At 36.7% G+C, this 17,879-nt stretch overlaps 1 protein-coding gene across 1 annotated transcript in view; it reads right to left on the reverse strand.

Moving 5' to 3' along the window:
• Positions 1-5,896: 5,896 nt before the first annotated feature.
• Positions 5,897-17,879, reverse strand: part of LOC150075907 (uncharacterized) — a 32,094-nt gene continuing 20,111 nt past the window's right edge. Inside the window, exons 2-3 of the mRNA XM_090388047.1 lie at positions 12,010-12,942; positions 5,897-8,499 (exon numbers count right to left, since the gene is read on the reverse strand). Of these exons, the coding sequence (XP_090244173.1) occupies positions 6,116-8,499; positions 12,010-12,916 (3,291 nt within the window). The 5' untranslated portion in view covers positions 12,917-12,942 and the 3' untranslated portion in view covers positions 5,897-6,115. The remainder of the gene's footprint in view (positions 8,500-12,009; positions 12,943-17,879) is intronic.

Genomic DNA, 17,879 nt, shown 5'->3' on the forward strand with positions numbered 1-17,879 from the left:
CTAAATCTGATCACGGATAATTAACCAATAAAATAAGCAGAAATTAAAGGTACAAGTATGGAGTTGATCTATTTGCCTCACTCAGTTCAAAAAGCAGGTGCTTAACGTACCGGCCCTTACATATAATCCATAATTATTGCTATTACTGTTTGCATATAATTTTTAATTTAACTAGATTCTTTAATTCATTACAAAATAAATAAATTTTCTGTTTATACTCCAGGACGATCAGAGGAGTTAAGAACATTGAGAGAATACAAGATCAACACCATATTTAGCAGTCACGGGCTTGAACCTTGGTCATTACGCCCAGATGTATCTGGGCGCTTGACCACCCGGTTATATAAGGTCCTTTCCTCCTTTCGTATAATGGACTCGCAAAAAGTATTTATAAATTAAATAATTTTATTTACTAGTTTATTTTATAAATAAGATACAGTCAGTCCATTAAAGTATAAAGACAATAGATGAGGTTTAAATTTATATAATATATTAAACAGCACAGTGGGAAGCGTGTATACGCTATCGTATCTGTCCACCTTGTTTATCAATACATTTTTTCTATCATTCTTTCCAACTCACATAGCCCTCGCGGGTTGCGCAGTTGGTAGGATCTCTGTCCTCTCCACACTGGGGCGGAAAAGGCTTCAGTTCGAGTCCAGTCTATGACGAGAGGAATTTTTATGTGGCTCAGTTAGGCTGTCTCATGGATTTTTCTCCCAGAAATGCGGGTTTTCATCCAACAAACAGAAAATTGACCTTAGAACAGAGACAATATACACGAAGCAATATGGTCTTAGTCACTGATGCTCCTAAAAACCTTATCACAACAACCGACTCACCTAAAAAGATGGATCCTACTGCTGAATCCACCTTATCACTGTCTCTTTCTCTTGGGCGCTCAAAAAGTATTTTCCACGAAGATATGTTCAAAGAGAAAAAATTAGATGGAGCCGGGCTATATGCAGGATGAGGTAAAACTCTCCACCTCAGGTCTACGATTTTATCTGAGTCATGTAGGCAGCGTGTGTCTTGGAATTATCATGGTGCAATGAGATCTAGTGTCCTGTTAGAACCTTTATTTTTGTTTTACAGCCCTACAAAGCTTATCAAATGTTTGGCAATATCTTATCTTATTTATAGTCTGACCTTTCTCTTAAAAATCAACCAACATTGGGTCTTCTCTGTCTCAAAACAATGGGGCTTTAAATTTTTGTGATCTTCTGGCAGGTAGAGGATCATAGGTGTGTTCGTTCCATAGATTGGCATTTAGAATAAGGGTCATAATGGAAAATACAGGTCGTATCACCTGTTATCAGGTCTTTACAAAGATCATTCTTGAAGGTTATTGTACCCATGCCCGGAGAATTTCATTTGTTGGTACGCATTTGCAGCATATTTTCCTATAATGTAATGTATGTAATATGGTTAATGCACTCCCTCTTTGAATACCATGGTATTTGCATCATTGCATATGTGGTTCTGTTGTCTTTTTGAATCATCTCATCCAAAAATCATAGGCTGGTCGCAAATATCAGTGATTCCTTCTTTAAAACTTGCAAGCCATCTATGAGCATTGCTTATATCAATGTCCTGTTGGTGTACTTTCAATTTTTCTCAATCCGGACAGTTGGGTTTTTCTCTTGACTTCGAAAAGGAATTCTGTCACCGACCGTTGTTGGAAACGGACATGAGTTTCACTGCTTATGACTTCAGATTGAACAGACAGAAACTCGATCCAAGCGCATGGTAAGGCAGTGGATATCGAAGGCAGTTTTCCATTCAAGAATGGACAGTGCCGTGGTACCCCATCCATTTTTTGCATACTTGGAAGAATACTACTTCGACGCAGATCCATCAGAATAGCCGGTACGCTTCATCATTCCACAAATATTAGCTAATTCCCCGAACTTAGTGATCACACCTATTACGTCCAATTTTATAATAACATCGCCGAGTTAAAAAACAAAACAAAACAAATTCTCGAACAGCGTAAATTGTTTTGTGTATCAAAGTTTTTACCAATCTTCTGTGTCATTTTGAAAAGAAGAAACATCTTTCTTTCTTTTTTATCCTTTAAGTCGTAGACGATGTTGTTTATTCACGTTTAAAATTTGATTGTGCAGGGGAAAGTTCTTTGGTGTGGACGATGCTCTCCAGGCCTTAAGATAAATTAAATACAAACACAATCTCGCTTGAAATAACTCAAAAAGAAACCGATGCACAGATGTAGTAAAGAACTTTAAGAGCTATTTTACGCATCATTCTGTTTGCATTTAATCCAGTTTATTTTTCTTACCCGTGTTCATACCATATCGTGATTTTATATCCCCAGACCTTGCTCCAACATTAGTTTCTTAAAGAATTCACAGGATATTCAGAATGGCAAGGCGAATTTATATCTCTCTGCCTCTCTATCTATATCTGTTTATTTACGCATTATCTCCAAAATGCGAACTCTTTGAACAACCTTCCTGAGTGTCCCAAGAGCGCTTTAATCAGTTTTAAGAAAAGCTTGAAAAGTTCAAGAAGAAAACTTTCTAAACAATCAAAAATAATCGCTTTCAAAGTCATCGATTCAGTGGAGATTCTGAAGCCATTTTGGATGTGAGACTATCTTTGCTCCATAAAAATTTAAGTCAAGGTACTGATTTGAGATGATTTTATGAATTTTAAAATGCAAATTAGCTCAATCGTTGTGCATTAAAATATTACTATTGTTATAGATTTTTTGGGTGTATATAATATAATAAGGGGGTTGTTCTTAAAGTAGTGGCATCACTGTCAAGTGTTTGGCTCGACGGAGAAACAAGTGGAAACAAGTTTTTCACCTATCCTCCTGTATATTAATGACCTCTTGTTCGACGAACCTTGCACTGCAGAAACAGCTGCAACTTGTGAAATATTTAGACAGGAACACTTATCTTTATTGGTGGATAATCCTGCCTTGCCATAAAACTAGGTTTTTTCTTTTCTTTTGGCGTTACTTTTATTCTGTGCAGCTGCTAACTCTCTATAACTCCACCCCACCATGAAATACTGTTCTCACAGCCCGGGGGAAGAAATTCCTCCCAAACTTCTCTTAAACTTCTCGGCTTCAAAGAAAATATAAAATAAGAAAGTTTGAAGACAAGTGAAAGATATAAAATCCGGTTCAACAGTTTCCACCCTTATTTTTTACTGTTCCAAGCCAAGAAAAAGACAAAAGTCTTTTATCAGGTTTCAGAGGTCTCATGAATAGTCTTTCGAATAAACAAAACTTTCATTATTTGGTAGGACAACGTCCGATGGGGATAGAGGATTTTTAATCCTTTCCTGGAACAGTGCAATGTAAAAAGACCATGTCTGGATACACGAACAGAATTTCACATTGATTTGGGTTCAGGGATTATTGCTATTTTTAGATGGTCTCTATCTGGATGGTCTGAAATAATCCGCGTTTGGTGAATTTTCTGATATTTCCACTTCTTTGAGTTGTCAAATCCTCTTTCTGTTCTTTCCATTTTATGATCAGCAATTGAAGGTATTTAGTGTCTGAAAGGGTTGTTATGTATCCTTCCCATGGATATCCACAAGTTGGTATTTATTGGTGGGCAATAACTTTCCAGAAAACTCGTAAAAAAATAAAGAAAAATATTTACTTAATGTCTATTGTTAATCATCGATAATAAATAAAAATAATTTGGGAAATATAAATTTGATAAATGTATTAAAACTAGTAATATTGATATTAATAATTTCAATATCAATTAGTATAAAGAAGTTCAGTTTGTTTTATTATTTTATTTTATTATTCTGTGTTCGACTGAAGACATAATTGAAACTAATTAATAATTAATAATAATTAATAAACAAATTAATAAACAAATTAATAAAAAATTAAGTGTTATTAATTAATTATTAATAAAATTTATTAAAATTATACAAAATCATTATAATTAAATAGAGTATAAATATTTTGTTTTATTTTATTATTTTATTTTATTATTCTGTGTTTGACTGAAGCCATCATTAAAAACAATTATCAATTAATAAAAATTTAAGTGTTATTAATTAATCATTAATTATTATTAAAATTTTATTAAAATTATAATAAAATTATTATAATGAAAGTATAAATACATATTCTGTTTTGTCTTATTTTATTTTATTTTTGACTGCAGACATAATTAAAACAATTATTAATTAATAAACAATTAAGTGGTATTAATAAATCATTAGTTATAAAATTTTATTAAAAATACAAAATGTATTATAATTAAGGTATATTCTGGTTTGTTTATTGTTTTATTAAATGTCAAGTTATTGTTTATTAACTATTTATAATAAATAACTATTAATTAATTATAAATAATCGTTAATATTCTGTTTTGTTTATATATAAAAATTATATATAAATTATTAAACATAATTATTATTATTTTATATATAAATTGTAAAAAAATATAAAATAATACAGAATATTATTACTTTAATTAATTATAATAATTTCAGTATTATTTTTGAATAAAATTTAATAATAATTAGCAATCAATTAATCATTAAACAATTACTTGTCATTTATTAATTATATAATAATTAATTAATAAATAATATTTTTACCTTATTAATATTTTACCTTATTATCAATTAAATAATATTGGATGATAAATTAATGTTATTGATTATTTTTATTCTGTGACAAGCCATAAAATGTTTATAAAACCAAAAAATATATATTTTAAAGAAAATTTATTTTATTATCATTTAGAATTCTTTAACAAAGGAATAAAACTTCGTTTCTTTCATAATGTTTTTTATTATTATATTAAATGTCAAGTAATTGCTTATTAATTAATTGTTAAAAAATACAAAATTTATCAATAATCTTTAATTAATAAATTGTTTATTAATTAAAGTACATATACCTATTCTGTTTTGTCTTATTTTATTTTGACTGCAGCCAAAATTAAAGCAATTATTAATTAATAAACAATTAAGTGCTATTAATTAATCATTAATTATTATAAAATTTTATTAAAAATACAAATTTATTATAATTAAAGTATATTCTGGTTTGTTTATTATTTTATTAAATGTCAAGTAATTGTTTAATGCTTATTACTGTATATTTATTATTTATTATAATTTACATATATTTATATAATTTAATTTGTTGATAATTATTAATCATAGTGAATGTCCATTTAAATAATATTGAATAATAAATTAATGTTATTGATTATTTTTATTCTGTGGAAAGCCATAAGATTTTTATAAAAAATAAATAAATATAAATTTAAAATAATTATTTTAACAAAGGAATCAAACATCGTTTCTTTCATAACGTTTTTTATTTATTTCTCTTAAATTGTGATTTTTACAAATGGTGGGATTCCATATTTCTTCATAAATCTTTGAAGCAAAATTCGGATACATATTCACATCAGTAATTAGAAAGAAAGAAAAAAAAAATACATTTTATGTACGAAATGACAGATAAAAAAATTAATCTTCAACGACAGATAGAAGTATAAAAAATTACTTTAAAAAACTTCAATATCACAGATAACATAGATTGAACACCACATTAAAATAATATACGTTTCTATAATTGATATAAAAATCTAGGTGGCGCTTGAGTAGAATTTGTTTGTATCTAGTTGCCGATTTAGATTTTTCTTTTAAATTATATTATATTATACAAACGCGACCTCTTGTGGATTGTACATAAATTCTAATTTTAATTTTAATATTAAATAATTATTTTACTTTGTTTTTAAATTCATTTAAATTTTGAAATTTTACCAATTAAACACTGCGCTTTTCATTAATAATTAATTAATCAACTTCAACGATCATAAAAGTATTTCTTATACTGAACGATAAAATACTGAAATAGCTGACATTTTGGAAGGATGAAAAACTGATTGGATGGATGAAAAACCGATAAATATAATATAACAGAGCGCCACCTAGCGGCACTTCGTTTTTCATATCAGTCCACTGTGTAGAAAAGTTAGTACTTCACTCATGCACATTAATACCTTATAAAAATAAATTGCTCTTTGGCCAGTCTTGAACATGTTTCTACTTAACGATTTATTTATGAAAATATTATTTTTTCTGTTCATTTTTATACATGTTCAATAAAATAGTGTGAACTGTTATCTTGCGTGTCCTGAGTACTCGTTGCAACTTGGTGAACACTTCCCCTATCAAAACCAGAGTCTTTCGATCGCAACCTACTGGATGCAGTGCTTGATAATAGCGATGTACTGCTACCATAATTATCCACTGGCCCATGAGACTGAAACCACAAAGGTCCAGTGGACAGACTTAATGTGCTTCTGTCGCAGCTATCATCTCCGTCTGATGACTCTGACGGGTCAGTAGTCGGCCGACCTTTACATCGGAACGAATTCGGTAGGCTGTAGCGTGGATGAAATACTAATGAATCATCAAAGCAAGGCCCTTTGAAATTTCTTGGAAGCGTTCTATTTCCTTTCATAAAAATTTGTACATTTTTACCACCAATGTACTGTATATCTTCTGGATTAATGTAGTATTCCGTTCTTTTGGAAACGGGAGTGATTGATCGATCATTATCGGAATAATAATCAGGAGTTATGGAAGATCTGCTGCTACTGGTAATGGAACGTGTACTTGTGTTCAATTCTGGAGGATATTCGGTGTACTTTCGGGTGTTTTTGGGTCTTCCCTTGTTAGAAGGGGGTCTTTGAATGAGTAGAGATTTTTCCCTTCTAGAGGATGATTTTCTTCTAATGGAATTATTGAGCTGCTCCAGTGGACCAGCTCTTTTCTTTCTGGAACTAGAGTGTCTGGAACGGCTCCCGACACTGCTCTTTACCGAGTTGTTTATATCCGAAAGGGTCTTGATGCTCTTTGAAGAGGATTCGATTGCTTTTTCAGTCTCTGGCTTTTGGAGTTCTTCATTAAAAAGGTTTTTCATTACAGATGCAGATGCAGAGGTAATGCTGCCGCCTTCCTCCAGAGGGCGCTTTGCTAACGAATCTTCTGTAATGGGCGTTAAGTATCCGTCGTTCGGATTTGCACTGGAGACTGCAGGGATGAGGATTTTTGGTATTTGGATCTCTTCCTCTTCAACAATTGACGATCCTTCCTGAGTTGGACTTATTATGTCAGGATTGTCAGAATTTTTGTACCGTTCCATGGTGTTCCTCTGGACTATGGTTGTATCTTTAGCTGGCTGTCCTTCTGGGGATGTAACTATTAGGGACTTGGCCATTGGGGTCTTTGACGTACATTCTGCGATACTGCCCAGCGGAGAATGAGACCTTGCTGTCTTCTTGATTTGTTCTTTCCATTTTTTCGCGCGACACCGCAGAAGCTTCTTGGGACAGCAGAAGCAGCAGATGACTATGACTGCGACAGTAGTAGAGGTCGACACGGTAGTAGCGACAGCAACTTCGGTAACAGGGAATCCATCACCATCTTCGAGAGTAATCACCTCCTTGCAAGCCATCTGCTCTCTGGCATGGGAAGCTCCGTAATGTTCGTGCATTGCAAAGCTCGAAGTGAATCCAGGAACTGACTGGAGATTTGGTTCTTCGAGAATGGTATCCACGGCAATGAGACACACGTCATATCCGGATCCGGGATCCAAATTTTCGATTGTGTATTCATAAGTGGCATCGTTGTCGTCTTCAGCGTTTGGCTCCTTAATTTGAACTTCTGTGATGTTAAAAGTTGCAAATCGTCGGGAGCGGATCAGCCATTCGTAGTTACGACGGCCGTGCTCCATGACCACGGCGCTTTCGGCCAATGACCTTTTGAACCTCTCCACAAACATAAGCTTCCAAAAAATGGTTACCGAGTTCTGAGATACCCGAATGTCTTGCAGAAGCGTTTTGGTAGCGATGCTTGGCGTACGGGAGGATACTTCAATCGGGTCAGAGGTCACAGGGCCGTTAATGACAACCACAGGTTGCGAAGGGTCTTGAGGTGTTGTAGATAACTCGGTACGACTCTTTGTGCTGACCTTCCGACATTTGCCAGGCTCGATGAGGAATTTATTACTCTGGATGCCCGCCACGCACACCACATATTGACTTCCGGGGTCAAGTTGGGTTATTTTGTCGGAAAATTCGGCACTGTCCTCTTGTAAAGCATCCTTGTTTCCCGGCATGTACGTTGAGTAAAGATCAGAGTTCAACACCATTTTGTACGGATTCTGCGATGATTTACGGTACACCACACGCCAGTCAGCAGCGCCCCCTGACGTTACTTTCCAAGAAATGAAAATGGTGTCTTCAGTGCTGGTCAGACTCGTGATCTCGAAGTTTCCCGAACTATCCGGTACATAAGAGAGGGCGCTGCTGTTCTCCTCGTGGCACAAGACGGACCTCGCTATAGTGCTCAAGTTTAATCCCTTCGTATGTTCTGGTGATTGGCATTGGGGAAGGAAGAGACTGCTGGTGTTGCTCTGAGACCACTCTTGCAACCAGAGGGCATTGCAGTCGCAGTAAATAGGATTATCTGTAAGATAAAAATGCTTTAGAGATTGTCTTTCTGACTGCTTTCAATTAAACTCTCAAAATGAATTAATATATTTACCAATATAAAACTTGCAACAATATTAATCATTTTCCCAATATAATACAGTGTGTTGTTGTTGAAATCGATTCAATATTATTGTTCCAATAACTTGAACAATATTCGATTCTATACACGCTGGCCAAAAAAAATACCAACCTTTGTTCAGTATCGAATCGGACCCCTTTTTTTCAAATACCAGGAAATGTGTGGCGCGACATGGATTCTGGTCTAATTGTAACCATTCTTCCAGCAAAATATCTCTTAGCTGCGACCAAGCTGAAGGAAGAGGACTTTGTTGCCGAATAGCTCTCTCCAGCATATCCCACACATTCGCAATAGGATTCAGATCAGGAGAAGGTGGGGGCCAAGAAAGTTGCTGGAAATCCGCGTTACGTTCTCCGAACCATTCTGGCACGATGCGCTGTTGCATTGTCATCCATAAAGTGGCCATCATCTTCTGGATAAAAGTGCAACATTGCAGGGTGTAGTAGATTTGATACAAAATTCAGGTACTCCCTGGATGACATTCAACCTTCCACCGGTATCAACGGACCCAGTCCGTGCCAACAAATACAGCGGATCAGACAAAAGTTCATACCTTGATATCACCTCCAGATGCTTGGGTTGTCTTAACAAGGTAAGCAGGATCCATCGCTTCGTGAGGTTCTCGCCACACCGTCTGTCTACCATCAGAGTAAAAACAAAGGGTATCGTGATTCGTCTGATCACATTCGTCTTCCACTGTTCAATTGTCCAATCACGATGTTCTCGGCACCACTGCAAGCCTCATGAACTTAATTTCCTGGCTTTCATTCTAAAGAATCTAACTCGAAGTTACGCACGTCTGTTCGAACCTGCACGAAGATGTACAAATCAGGGTAATATCGGAATAATTTTATGGTAATTTCTGCTGTTAGGAGAAATGTTTTTTCTACTTATATACACTAGAGCTGCAAAATATTGGAGCACCACAAGAAATGCAAAGTAAGACCTTGTCATAGTGAACTCCCACCCTATCCTCAGTTCACCTGATGTGCTGGTTTTAGACTATAATGATTTCTATGGTTGGGGGGGGTTGGCATCTTGTAATGAAAGGGCTTTCATTAAACTATCCGTCAAAGACTCTTAAATGGATTCTTTTACTCCACTGGTTATGAAATTCCATAAGTTGCACAGCCTTCGGGTATTTCAATCCTTGGGTGCATTCTTTCTTCATCTACGTTTTCTGACAGTGTGGACAAGAACCGGTTTCAAGCAGAAGTTGCATTCTTGGAAAAGTTCTAGTTGATGGCAAGAAATGAAAAACAAGATCGTGTAGAGATTCAGGTTTCGTGGTGGGTCAATATCTTTGGATTTCTCTGTTGATGGTTATACAAAAACACCTAAATGAGCATGCGCAGAAAAAAAAAATTTAGTATCTTAAAGAAAAAGCCTGAATTAGCGGGAAATCAGTTTAAAAGGGTGGTCTCAAATCACGTTACAATTTCAAGGTAATCTACATCTGTAAATATCCGGCTAAGTGAGTTCACGATATGTTTGGTGAACGCCCGTTCGGGTCTTATCTTGTCAAGAATGTGGGTTACGAACGCGAGATCGAACGTTTCAGGAGTGAAATAACCTCGAAATGCCACGTGCAAAATGCCCTAAGTGGAAACGAAAAAAACATCGATGATAAGTTCCAATTTACGTCGACAGGTGTCGCTAGTTTCGCAGAGCGAAGAGTCGCTAATCGACTGCGAGTTCTCCTTAATGGGTTTTCACTCGAGGGTCAAATAAGGCGAATGGACGCTTGTCAACTGTTTCGCACTTACTGGATCTCGTCAGATTGCACAACTGATATCCTATATGCTTCGGGTGAATTTCGTTTTGTATTTTTTTAATACAATGACTCTCACCTGCCGTCCCTAAAGAGATCGATACGTAGCGCCCTCTGGGGGACTGTTGAAATTTTAAATTAAAACGCTTAGTGTATCGAGAATAAAATAAGAACGGTCTTGTCTATGGGGAAAGAAAATAGATTATGCTATGCAAGAAACGTTTAAGAAAATGCTTAAATCTTGACTAATGACGTCGGAACTGTGCTTAAAGAAATCGATACACCATTAGGAACATAATGAACCGAATACACTGTTAAAAATCGAGCATCATATATACGTTTCGATCCACTTTTATCGTGATATGGCCAGCAATTATCATAATGGCGTTCTTTGCATAATGTAAATATTTATGGGCACAATCGACGTTTGAGATTCTAAGAGGGGGTGCATGACAAAGCAGCTGTTTATGAATGCCTTGGATAAATAGTAATATGTTGCTTCCAATTCACGTTAAGTGGTTGCAAATACTCAGAGGAGAGCCAATTTGTCAGAAGACAAATAAACGTACACGGATTTTGTTGTAGTAATTCAGAATACTTCAAGATTTGTACACTCACTAGCTAAAATATTAGAAACTTATTCGATATGTAGTAAAACCATCTTTAACCAGAATTACAGTGCGTACATATCATGGCATGGATTCCACTGAGTGTCTGAAGGAGTCTAGCTCCAGATTTGATATGAGAAGTTGTTGTTCAAGGATTTTAGGAGCATCAAGAACTAAGGCCATATTGCCTTGTGTATACTGTCCATGTGGTCGAGTTTCTGTTTGCTGGATGAAAAACCTAGTCGCCTGAGACCGACTAACTCGGCCACGTTAGGCCCATAAAAATTCCTCATCTCATAGATTGGACTCGAACTCAGGTCTTTTCAACTAGATTCAGATGTGGAGAATTAGGCGTGCAGGGTAGATATTGAAAATATTGGAAATTGTCCTCGAGACATTCAGATATTTTCCATGGTGGATAGTTGAGTTGTCTTCTTGAAAGATTCCATCGCAATCCGAATAAACATTTCAGAGCAAAGTTGGTCCGATACGACGGAAAGATATTCATTGGAAGTGACACAACCTTCTCACATTACTGGCGGATCTGTCTTGCCCATGGTGGATCGACAAAGAATCCCCCAGGAAAGGGGGATTCTAATTTTTTGGCCAGTGAGTGTACAACAGCAGAAAAAAATTTCAGAATATATTTTTTGGAATTTTGACATTGTCTGGATTGAAAGGTTATTGTATACTTTAGATCAGGTTGGGATAATTGGAAAATTCCATGGATTAGGGTTTGGTTGAAGGAGAGGAAATTGAGGGTGGTCACAGATGAATAATCTTCTTAGTGGACAGGTAGAGTCCCTCAAGCATCAGTGCTTGGACCCCTCTTCTTCCTAAATGATACTGATGCTGGAATAAGTTGCTTGCAAGGGTGGACGCAGTGGAGAGTTTTGAAAAATTCAAGAAGAAATTGGAAGATTTTGCACGCGCCTGGCATAAATAACTTTTTAAAGTAATTTTTTGGCTAAATCTTGCTGGAAGCATTGAAAATAGGAAAACGATGTCATTGTGATCGATACTCACCCGAAAGGTCTAACCATTGCAGATACACCGGAAGAGAATAGAAGATAACTTTCTCGATACGGTTACCATGGAGATCCAAAGTTCGTAGTCTTGGTAACAAATTAGGGGAGAACTCAGGAAGTGAATGAACAATGTTTTCGCTGATGTCAAGATGGAGCAGATGTGGGAACTGGGTCATGTACAGCTGGTGCGGAATCACTTTGAGTTTATTACTTCGGAGATTTAGGACTGCTAGGCTGTTGGTTGTTGGTCCTATGCTGAACTCGTCTATGGGTAATGCGTCGGCAAACTGCTGAGGGAAGTCATCCACAGGTTGCTGTATAGAGATTTTACGAACGTCTGGGAAGAGTTCTCTGGAGAGACCGAGGTAGTTGTGAGCCAGGTTGAGTACCTGCAGTTTATTCATTTGCTGGAACACTGGACTCTGATGGAGGAAGGCGATTTGGTTGTGTTCCAGGTTAAGGACTTCCAGAGACTCCAAAGTGCTTAGGGCATAAGGAATGGAGTGCAATTTGTTGTAAGAAAGGTCCAGATAGCGCAGTTTCTTATTCAGCCTAGCAAAAGCATCTGGATACACGTATTCCAATCCGCAACGGACCATTTTGATGCTCCCGACTGTTCTGTTGAATGGTGGAAATAAATACGGAAGTTCGGACACATCGCAGTCTTCAATTTCGATCTTCCCAGGATCCACGGTAACGTTAAGGACCGCCTGTAGGATCCGTAAAGAGTGGGAGACATTATCCAAGCTCGTGTTCCGACATCGGATACTATGCTCATCGTTTTCAAAGCTGCATCCAAGTGATGTTGGCTCAATAGCTCGTCCACCGATAGATGACAGCACCAAGCAGATGAAGCAGGCCAAAAGGCTACTGTAGATTCCACGCCATACACCCATCATCGTCATGGAACTGACCAAGTCTAAGAAAGATCCTGCAATGATATAAAACTAAAATTGAAACTTCAGGTTTAGGAAGAATAGAGAAATATATACAATAATTATAAATTAATTAACAAAATCATGGTGCAAGGTGTCAGCAGACATATGACTACTTCTTTGTACAAGATTATTTGCGTATCATAAGTCGGTCGCATGCAGTCCTGTTAGGGACTGTTGTGTTGTTCAATACGTTATCATTGTTAAGTAATGGAAGAAGTGTCCTCCTGATGCCTGGTTTTCTTTGAATTGACTCATTCCCGGAAATTAATTTTCGAACTTGTGTTATATATACTAACTGTCCAAAATATTAAACATCTTTATCTAATATCTACTCGATCACCTTTTGCTAAATTGCGGCCTGTACACATCGTGGTCTAGATTCCATTAGGTATCCGAGAGATTCCAGCTCCAGATTTGATCATCGTCCCATCAGGATATTTGTTAGCTGCTGTATTGGGGTCAGAGAACTGCAAAGCCGAATTGTCCTTTCCAGCATATCCGAGACATCCTCAATTGGATTCAGATCTTGAGAAATAGGCGGCCAGGGTAGATATTGGAAATCTTGGGACTGTTCTGCAAACCATCCACATAAAATTTTTGCAAGGTGGATGTTGCGTTGTCGGCTTGAAGGAGTTCATTGCAATCCGGTAAAGCTGAAGCATTGTAGGGCGAAGTTGGTCTCATAGGACAGAATGATATTCATTAGAGAAGAATCATTTTCTTGTTGCAATATAATATTTCTTCCCCAAAGACGAAGTCCAGAGAGTATTGCATTATGTTCAAGAATGTTTTTATAACCTTCTTTTCTTAAAATTCCTTAATTATGACGAACCGAAGCAACCCCAGATTATGATGGAACCACCATTGTGCTTGACTGTAGGCAATGAACAATGTGGCACCATTTTTCCTTCAGTTGTTCGTCTCACATAAATCCTTGAATCCAAATAGACTCTCACATAGACTCTTGAATTACGCTCGGATCCAAAGAATTCAAATTTGGAGTCATCCGTCCACAGTGTGTTTTTACACTCTTCAATTGTCCAATGTTGATAGCTCTTGGCCAAAGCCAGCCATTTCTTTCGATGTTCCGGTTTTAAAGGGTTTTAGGACCACTACACCACCACGAAGTCCTTCTTGTTTAAGATGAAGTTTTACAGTGGATGTAGACACAATAGTTTCTAAGTTCCTATTGGGTGTTCGATTTTACTTATTGCAAAATACTCTAGAATCATCTACAATCTTCCATAATATTGAAACGATACTCCCACTTTCTAGAATATTCTGGAATCATCTGTAACGTTCTACCACATCCAAGAGTCCTCTGCACCTTTCTGGAATATTTTCGAATATTCTAGAACCTGGAAGTCAGTTACCTATTAAGGTCCTGAACTCAGTACAAGTCCAGTGTCGAGGAGGTGGTGAAATTTTAAATGCAACCTACAAAAGGTGTATATTTGATAAAATAAAAAAAACATTCCGCACTACTTCAGACATTTTGGTTTGAGATATCGGTCATCGATTATGTCCAAAGACACTCCCACACGTAAACATTCAGCGAACGTATAAATCCCATCAGTTAGACCTGATATGCAAATAACTAGATCAAACTCCGAGACACACCTACAAAGAATAAGATAGCGTGTTCTAAAAATCAGCAGGTAATGTCTCACTTAAGGAGCAACCTGATTTCGAACGTGTTTAGCGACACTAACAAAAGTGTCCACTGTGATCGGAGTTCAAACTGGAGGCGAGGGGAGGGGAAAGGAGGGAAAGAAGGTGATTCAGTCAAGGAGGTCAATATGGCACACGATTGTACTGTAGTCTGAATTTGAAAGACTGAATTCTGGATAAAAACATTGCTGGTGTTATCATTATGGTGTTCTAAACTGAGTTTAAAACTTTAATATGACTAAGGGTCGAAGTTCTTTGACTCAAAGACAAGGCAACTCAAGTCGCGGGGTCTCGGTTATAGAGTTTTTATGTCCACGATCGTAATGGTAAGTCTAGGATTCATTCAAAGTTATTTTCTTGACGTTGGTGTTTTTTTGATGAGGACACCGATGTGAACTGCGTGTCCTGTTAACCTATTTTTGTTCGGGGATAAGGAGTCGAGGGTTTCAATGTGAAAAACCATGTGTCATTCTCAAATGTTCTTCGAAAATGCTTTTTGAGCTCCCATAATTAATATCCAAGGCCTCTGCAAGGTTTTCTAACTGTAATTCGTCTATCTTCAAAGATAATATGAGATGCTCTACCAGTAATGTCATCACTTACTGATGTCTGATGGACTTCCTGGGACAGAGTCATATTTTGTGCTGGTTCTTCCATCTGTTGAACCTCTTATGCCATTCAAAATTAAAAAAATTAGTCCCAATCTTTTTATGACCACCCTAAGAGTGTTTTTTCTGTTTTGCGCATTGCGTCTTTAACTGCAATTCACAATCTAATCAGTGGTACAGTCATTGCTCTGTATGGCGTTGCATTTTATCCGATAATCTTCTCTAATGTTGGTCCATGGGCCAAACCAATCAAAGCCAATTACACTCCACTTGAACCCACAGGGAGGGAGACTGGTTTTCGTCAATGTTAGGGTTACACGTTAATCTCTTGTATACAAGACCGATATTCGCTGAAATAATTATTATTGTTTGGGTCGGCAGGTGGCGTTCTGGGATCACTTAACGTAAGATGGATTGTAGGAAGCATGGGGTGTTGTTAACAAAGCATTCCAGACCTCGCCGGTTACAAATACACTTACTGGCTTTTCTGGGTTCGGAGGGGTCAGAGTCGTGTGCCAGCGTTCCATTGCTTCCCTTGTAGAGGGTGGCGTCACGTTTCCACAAAGAATGTGGTAGGACAAGGTGGCCGCGTTAAGTGGGTCAGCTTCGTACTTCCTTAGGATTGGCATTTAGCCCGGGTTACTTCCCAACAGGCCATTGCTTTGGTTGATGACCTTTGTGGTATATTATCAGCTTCCTGGTTCTAAACGATAACAGCCACTGATGAGACTATTTGGGACATATGATTCTCGCGTAACCTTTGACCCCCGTTTTCATCTCCGCCTGCAACTTTCTCCTCCTCTTCCTCGAACTCTCTCTTGTATCAGATTTTGTGTTAAGCTGACGGACCATGTGGGTTAAACTGGGAAATCAAACAAGTATAAGCGTATTCGGACTACCATACAGCGCCTGACTATCAAAATCCAACAATGGAAATCGACCATCGAAATTTCCAACAATGAAATCGAATAACAAACTTCGACCAAACGCCGATCTCATCATAATCATCCATAAAATAATCCATAGTTCCATAAATCGAATACAGTACCTGGTTGAAAGTATGGTTAAAAGTCACTGCGCATTCCACCGTGGGAGAAGCGACTCTTTCGCACGTCCTTGGTAAACGCATTTGCATTTAACTGCCTTTAAAATCACAATAGAAAGTCATTAGAGCCAGGCTGTTGTAAACGGCTTTCGCGCATGCGTCAGATTGAAAATAGAAAGCGTAGAATATAAACTGTACTGCGGGTTTTAAATTTGTTTTCTTTGCCCTTCTTCTGGTTAGTAATTTCACCTTTATTCCTTTGACTTCTGCTATTTCTTTGGTACGTTTGTTTTAGTTTCCTAGATGGATCCAGAATGACCCTACGTTGGTCTCCTTGAACGAACGGACAATGGGCAGTTATTTGATAACGATCTTTGTGTCGTGTAATTAAATTATGAAATGCACGCCAGACCGGACGTAGAAACAATGCAGAAAATTTCTCCTCCTCCTCCTCCTCCTGTTTAATAGCTATCGTATATTTTCCGATGCTCGAAATTAAAGTTCACAGTTTTCTAGTTATGCGCTGAGACAAGTGATAACCTTCAAAGAGCCACCTAACCAAAAGACATTCGTCTCTAAAGGTAATACGATAAGAACGTGAGGGAGTGAGGAGGTTAAAGGAGTAAGGGCAGTTCCGGTTATTTACGTCATACTTTTAAAATATTGGCTTAATCCGAAAATGCTCCTCCTGCTATGAATCGCTCTCACATTTCTTTAATTTCAATTAATTAAATTTTTAAATGATTTAACGTAATAACATTTCATTCGAATGATTTCGAACAATGAAACCGACCATCGAAATTTCCAACAATGAAATCGGCTATAAAAATCAAATCCAACAATGAAATCGGCTATAAAAATCCAACAATGAAATCGGCTATAAAAATCCAACAATGAAATCGGCTATAAAAATTCAACACTGAAACAGACCATCGAAATTTCAAACAATAAAACCGACCATCGAAATTTCCAACAATGAAATCGGCTATCAAAATCCAACAATGAAATTGGCTATCAAAATCCAACAATGAAACAGACCATCGAAATTTCCAACAATGAAACAGACCATCGAAATTTCCAACAATGAAATCGGCTATAAAAATCCAACAATGAAATCTACCATCGCAATTTCCAACAATCAAATCGACTATCGAAATTTCAAATAATGATTTCATTAATAATTAAATTTATATTTAATTTAAATAATTAAATATATTTAAAATATAAATTTCTTATTTAAATTGTTTAATTTATAATTATTATCATAAATGAGTTTGTGAAAAGCCTTAGTGCGTAGCAAAAGCAAACTGTTTTCTACAGAATACCTGTGATCATCAGTTTCCTCGGTCTTGCACTACAAAAAACAGCACTTCTTTCTAAGCAGAAGTATATCGCTGTTTATACGTAGTGCGTGCTTCATCCAATTCATGTACTATCGAAGTTTCATAGCCCTTGCATGCTTGACGTCTTGGCTCTAAATTTAACTAAATTAATTTAAAATTTAAGAATTTTTATTTAAATAAATTCACTGCAGTCGTTATAGCAAACAGCAACATATCCGTAACTTAACTACTGATTTGGATTGCAAACTATACTCACTGGCCAA

This window comes from Mastigoproctus giganteus, chromosome 13, assembly GCF_048544385.1.
Source record: "Mastigoproctus giganteus isolate SK-2022 chromosome 13, ASM4854438v1, whole genome shotgun sequence".
Lineage (NCBI taxonomy): Eukaryota > Metazoa > Arthropoda > Arachnida > Uropygi > Thelyphonidae > Mastigoproctus > Mastigoproctus giganteus.